This window comes from Anoplophora glabripennis, unplaced genomic scaffold (genome assembly GCF_000390285.2).
Source record: "Anoplophora glabripennis isolate ALB-LARVAE unplaced genomic scaffold, Agla_2.0 scaffold590, whole genome shotgun sequence".
In the NCBI taxonomy this organism is placed as follows: domain Eukaryota; kingdom Metazoa; phylum Arthropoda; class Insecta; order Coleoptera; family Cerambycidae; genus Anoplophora; species Anoplophora glabripennis.
This window is the reverse complement of record NW_019416683.1, coordinates 2,054-9,022: the sequence shown is the minus strand read 5'-3', so window position 1 is coordinate 9,022 and position 6,969 is coordinate 2,054. Positions and strand designations below refer to the sequence as shown.

The 6,969-nt window shown below is 39.1% G+C and overlaps 1 protein-coding gene across 1 annotated transcript in view; it reads left to right on the top strand.

The window, feature by feature from the left end:
* Positions 1–1,183, top strand: part of LOC108913603 (trafficking protein particle complex subunit 11) — a gene marked incomplete at its 3' end in the record, with an annotated part of 47,356 nt that extends 46,173 nt beyond the window's left edge. Inside the window, 1 exon segment of the mRNA XM_018719170.2 lies at positions 1,042–1,183. Coding sequence (XP_018574686.1) covers positions 1,042–1,183 — 142 coding nt within the window.
* Positions 1,184–6,969: the final 5,786 nt, after the last annotated feature.

The window sequence follows — 6,969 nt, the reverse complement described above, 5'->3', positions numbered from 1 at the left end:
TCGTCGTCGTCCTCGTCGTCGTCCTCGTCGTCGTCCTCGTCGTCGTCCTCGTCGTCGTCCTCGTCATCTTCATCGTCGTCATCATCATCGTCATCATCGTCCTCATCCTCATCATCCTCGTCATCATCATAGTCATCATCATAGTCATCATCATCATCATCGTCATCATCATCATCGTCATCATCATCGTCATCATGTCCTCATCATCGTCGTCATCGTCGTCGTCATCATCGTCGTCATCATCGTCATCATCCTCATCGTCATCCTCATCCTCATCGTCATCCTCATCGTTATCCTCATCCTCATCGTCATCCTCATTGTCATGGTCATTGTCATGGTCATGGTCATGGTCATGGTCATCGTCACGGTCATGGTCATCATCCTCATCGTCATCCTCATCGTCATCATCGTCGTCGACATCATCGTCATCGTCGACATCATCGTCATCGTCGACATCATCGTCATCGTCGACATCATCGTCATCATCATCGTCGTCATCGTCGTCATCATCGTCGTCGACATAATCGTCGTCATCGTCGTCATCATCGTCATAGTCGTCATTATCCTCATCATCGTCATCATAGTCATCATCGTAATCATCATCGTCATCGGCGTCTCGTCATCATCGTCCTTGTCCTTGTCGTCGTCCTCGTGGCCTATAGAATAAAAAAAATGTTTTCTCCAGCAGATTATTTATTTGCTCAAGATCTACAAATGGGTTTGACCAAAAAATCGTATTTTTTATGTAATTTACAGTTTGTGTGCTACAAAAAAATTAGTAAATTGAATTGACATTTTTCAGATACATTGAAAAAAAAACAAATTTACTTTAACTTTACGGTGGAAAAGTTTCTATTTGCTAACACGATTTCTGAGAAATTGATCATTTTTTTGATGTTTAATATCCACATAAAAAATGAGTTTAAAAATTTCCTTTTCTACAAACAAGGTTAGGTTTTCATTGGAATATACAGTTATTATATTGCATTCTGTAATTATTCAATTTGTATTTTCAATATATATTTGTTTTGTATTCTCTAGATATTCCGTTTTTGGTGACATATTTGATGAGGCAGTTAAATTAGGATTGCCTGCAGTCCAGACCCAACATCCAGGGATTTATTATCAACAAGCAGCCCAGTATGCAACCATGAGGAAAAAAATTTGTCAAGAGCTTTGTTCGGTAAGCAAAAAATAAATATGTACTTAAGATTACATTTAATAATCAGCCAACTCAAGGTAACTGCCAAAAAGGATTTTATAAAGGATCCCGCAGGATCCTTATAGAAAATAGTTTTCGATCAAACTTGCAGAAACTTTGGATTCTGGTAGTACTCGATGTGTAGATCAAAAGTCTCAATGGCCGTTAAGTCCCAAAAATTCGTCCTCTGAAGATAGGCTTTAAGTACATTTGGACATAACGCAATGCTACTGTATGGATATACGGATGTAAACAATTACACATTCACGCTCACATATACAGGGTCACTGATATGTATGGAAACGGTCGATTATCTCCTAAAGTAAGATAGATATTGAAAAATCATAAAAAGTCATAAGACACAAATGTTTTAGGGTTTTTTAAAGTATACTACAATAAAGAAAAATTAAGTATACAGGATCAGTCAAAGTCATGACGCGCCGCGCCATTATTCTATGGCTAGAAATTGGCCTCAATGATTTGGGATCGAGGGGGATTATCCCTCTTTATCCTGCCTCATCTCGTGTAGGCCTGGACAGCCTTCGTAGGTGGGCCCCATCCGTCGTCTACCCCGACCGCAAATGCGGCCGGTGTAGGCGCTTTGTGGGACCTCCTTTTGTCCTGGCTGGGCCCCGCCGGCTAGGGCCCTTTCTTCTGGCACTCTTCTTGCTTCGCCGGCTCGTCTGTGTAAACCCCGGGGGTAGTGTCATGTTTATGTGTGGTATGGTTGGGTAGGGTAGTGCGGCTATGCAGCTTGGGATGCGCTTTGCTAAGGTGGCCCTTAGGCTAGCGCGGGAGGGGAGGGTTAAGGAGGGTATGGGGGGTGTGTATGTGTGTGTGTGTCGTTATCTTCGTTTCTTAATCCTGGCGGTCTCTGAAACAGAAAAGGTTAGCGGGCAGGGGAGGATGTCGTTTGGGTGGTCACCCAGGGTCAAAAAGTTGGTGTCTGGGTCTTTTGTGGTTGTCGGTCATGTCTACGGCTTGCCTGAGGAGGGGATTGTCATGTCTAGCGGCTACGTCAAACCGTTTCTCAGCGTTTTGTCTTATTGTCTGTGCAGCGTTTGTGTATTATAAGTCTCGTAATACGTCAGTGTTTCTTACGTACCAGGGCGCGTCGGTGGCCGTGCGGAGGGCTATGTTTTCCACAGCCTGTAGTGACTTTAAATGGCTTTTTGTCGCGTGACCCCACGCCGTGGAGGCGTAGGTTAGCTGCTTATTCCTTAAACTGGTGGTGTTTCCACCTTTGAGTAAGGGATAGAGCCTAGCCCTGGTAGTCTTCGCTCGCGCCACCATCTCCACGATGTGCGGTTTCCACGTGAGACGCTGGTCCATCGTCACGCCCAGGTATCGTGTTTGTCGATTCCAGGAGATGGGTTCCTGGGATAGTGTCAGTCTGTCGAGGTTTTGTGGGATTTTTCGTTTGGTAAAAAGGATAGCCGAACTTTTGTTGGGATTAATTTTGACTTTCCACCTGTTGCACCAGGTTTCAAGGAGTTTTGGAGGAGGGAGGCGGAATATCTAGGATCTACGGATTGGGATGTGATTGTCAGGTCGTCGGCGTATATGTTGGTGTTGGGGGGATGTGGGATGTCGGAGTTGTAAATGGTGTATAGGTGTGGGGACAGGACGGTGCCCTGGGGGACACCCGCCTCCATGGGACAGGTGGTGGAAGGGGTGTCTTGGATTTGGATGCGGAATTTTCGGTGGTGTAGGTAGGATTCTATGAGTTTGGTAAAGGATATGGGATATTGGTTGGTGAAAATTTTCATCAGTAGGCCTTCATGCCAAACCGTATCGAAGGCCTTTGTGACGTCCAGGAAGACAGCACCAGTGTACTGTCCCCTGTTGAAGGCCGCCGTGATGTGCTCGGTAAGGCGAAGGATTTGGAGTTCGGTGGAGTGATTAAGTCGGAAGACGAACTGCTCGTCAGGAATGACTCGCAGTTCTTGGGAATGGGTTTTTAGGCGGGTTAGGATGATTTTTTCTACCACTTTGCTCATAGCCGGGAGTAGGCTAATGGGCCGGTAGTTGGATGGGAAGGTGTGATCTTGGTTGAGTTTTGGGATAAGGATTATGTTTGCTGTTTGCACGTTGTTTGTTATGTATTAAGTTTTTTATGTCATCGGGGAGGGTGCCCCGGGGGTTTGCCAGTCGGGGGACAATAGTCTCCGTCGTAGTCTGAGTCAGGGCGTTTTTAATGTCAGTCTCGAGGGAGAGGATTGCTACCTCCAGATCATGGGTGGTATCGATGACTGGGAGCGCGAGTTTCCTTGCATTACTGGTCGGAAGCGCTCCCAGTCAGTGAACCTCCTCGTGAAGGTGCCTTCATATCTCTGTCTTCGGCCCAGATCCAGAAAAAGTCATGACGAAACAAAGTTGCTTTTTCTTTAATGGGACACCCTATATATTATTCCATATTTTAATTCTTTTCGAAATTCTAAGCAAAATTCATATAGCACATCAGGTATCTAAATTTAACCTTTTTCGTGATATCGAATTTTGAAAATCATTTTATAAATTATACAGAAATATTTTAGTCCATTAAGTTTATAGTCCATCAAGTTACCTTTGTAAATGTCTAGCTCCGTAACAACGCCGTGTCGTTCTTTTATCCAATAGTGATAATAAAAATACATTTAATTTTCTTGCAAAAAATGGCACGTTTAAGTGAAACCGAGCGTATTGAAGTTTTAATGATCTTGTGATAGAAGACGAAATTGAGGTGAAATAGTGGATATTTTTCATGAATTGCATCCCGATCGGGAACGTATTTCTAAATCAACAGTTTCAAAAACATTGCAACGTTTTCATGTGAAACTGGGGGTGTTGCAGATCGACGAAAAAGCGTTACAAATGAAGGAAATTCTTTGAATCTCATGTTAGATGTGCTGGAAAATCCAATAAATTCGACAACAGAATCGATATTCCATTCAAAAAATTTGCAATCCTTTTCAAATTTTAACCACTTATGCAGACCAATGGGGTGCTCATTTGAGCATCATTAAACTTACATATATCCATAGGTGTCCGTTAGGGGAAATTAAAAGAGGATCGATTTCTCGGTATTTTTTATTAGCGAATAAAATACGAAAACGCTGATGCCTTAGTCTTAATCAGTATCATCGAAAATATACCCACGGTAAGTTTCATGCAAATCGTATACAGGATCGTACAGAAAATTCATTTAATACAAAAAATAACATTACATCTTGTATCCACACAGTAATGCAAAATCCAGTGATCCATGCCAAATGATTTTGTTCAAATGAAATTACATAATTTTTAGTTGTTTTGACATAACACATCAACAAGATTGTTATTAAAATTCTCAGTTGCTGACAAAATTGAAATAATTAAAGAATTTCTGGAGAAAATGTTACATCGCATGAAGCTGCAAGAATTTTCACCGCCATCCCAATCGAACAGTAAGTTACTGTACAGTGGCACGAATTAATAAAATATTTAATCAGACTGGTAGTGTATCACATGTAAGACCAAAAGAATACCGAAGATAAAACTTACACAAAAATAGGATTTTAGATGCTTTCCGGAATAATCCACGACTAAGCATACGACAGGCGGCATTGAATTTGAATTTAAACAAAGGGACCATAAGAAAAAAGAATAAATTGAAGGCCTTTAAACCAAAAATTTTACACACTCTTTTAGAAGGAGACAATTTAAGGAGGCTAGACTATGCTTTCTGGGTGCAAGGCGAATTTCTGAACTACAGAAATTTTTTGAAAAAAATAATTGCGATTAAGCTACTTTTTCTACAAATGGTATTGTATCGACACAGAACTCTCGATATAGGGAAAGAGACAATCCCAGGTGGATAATAAATGCTAAGAATCAGCGTGTTTATAAGGTGAATGTTTGGTGCGCGATTTTTAATGATCGAATTATCGGACCCTTTTTTACAGAAACTTTAAATGCTCAAAATTTGTTACGTTCTTTGGAAACGGAATTTACTGATGTTTTGGACAATCTTCCGCTAGACGCTAGACAGAATTTATATTTTATGTTAGACGGTGCTCCAGCACATAGTTCGCGAATAACTAGAAACTGGCTGAATACTAATTTTCCGTTAAAGTGGATAGGGTCTCGTAGCCCGCTGCAGGACTGGCCCTCCAGGTCTCAATCGATTTTTATTTTTGGGGTACAGTTAAAAATAAAATTTACATCAATCGTCCACAAAACATAGAAGATTTAAAACGACGAATAAGAGAGGCATGCCGAAACATTGTTCGTGAACAACTACAAAAAGTAAATCGTCACATAAGAAAGGTAACAGAAGAATGTATAGGAGAGATGGTGGCTACATTGAAGTTAAGGAAATAAACTGAGTTTTCTTATACCTGTTTTTTAGCTTATTTACATTTGTATTAAATGAATTTTCTGTACGACCCTGTATACGATTTGGATGAAACTAGTCGTGGGTATATTTTCGATGATACTGATTAAGACTAAGGCATCAGCATTTCCGTATTTTATTCGCTAATAAAAAATACCGAAAAATCGATCCCCTTTTAAATTGCCCTAACGCACACCTATGGATATATGTAAGTTTAATGATCCTCAAATGTGCATCCCATTGGTCTGCGTAAGTGGTTAAAATTAATAATACATCTGTTTATTGAAATAGGTTGACCCTAATACACCATTCAATATACATGCATCTGACTAAGCCTAAAACACATTAACTACATTATATCCATAACTTACACATATACACACATATATATACACACATATACATACATATAAAAGCCACCAATAATCAGTTAATTAAATTTCTTAGTCTACACTTAAAGGAATTCAAGGACTCCACATTTCTTACCTCTAGTGGGAGTTTATTAAATTCATTAAAACCCTTAAAGAATAAAGAATTCATTGTACCTCTATAATTTGTTTTAGAAATATATAGGTTTCTATTATTTCTTGTATCATAATGATGGACATCCCCACCAAACACAACATATTTACTGAAATATTCTGGTCCCAATCCGTTAACTATTTTATACACAAAAACCATAGTTGAGAAATACAACTTCTGTTCAACTGACAACCAATTTAAAGTTTTTAACATATTTACTATCGGTGTACGGCGGTTTGCTGTTAGTATGATCCTCATGGCACGATTTTGCAGTTTTTGTAATTGATTCAGTTTATTAAGATTAAACATATATAAAACTGATGCACAGTAATCAAAATGTGGCTGAATAATAGAATGAAATACTGTAATCTTGGTTTGAGTTGTCAAATGCTGAGATACTCTGCCAAAAAAATATAGTTTCTTAGATATCTTTTTCTGCATATAATCCAAATGGTAATCAAAGTTTAGAAAACTATCCATTTGAAAACCCAAATACTTTATATGGGATACTATATCTATATTCTCATTACTTATATGCAATTTAATTCCAGTCACATCCATCATACGATACTTATATTTAGTTGTAAATATTACGGCTTTAGTTTTCTGAATATTCAATTTTAGTTTATTAGCTGTAAAATATATTGCTGCAGCTGTTAATATCCTATTTGTTTGTTGTATTGCTTTCTCAAGGCTAACATCACTGCATGCTATGAATGTATCGTCAGCAAAAAGATTAATAAATTCACAATCTATAAAAAGTTCGATATCATTAAGGTATAATATAAAGAGAAGAGGACCCAGGACACTACCTTGAGGTATACCTATATCATTGTTTATTTCATTAGATACAGCTTCATTAAAACGAACTCTTTGTTTCCGATCTTGGAGA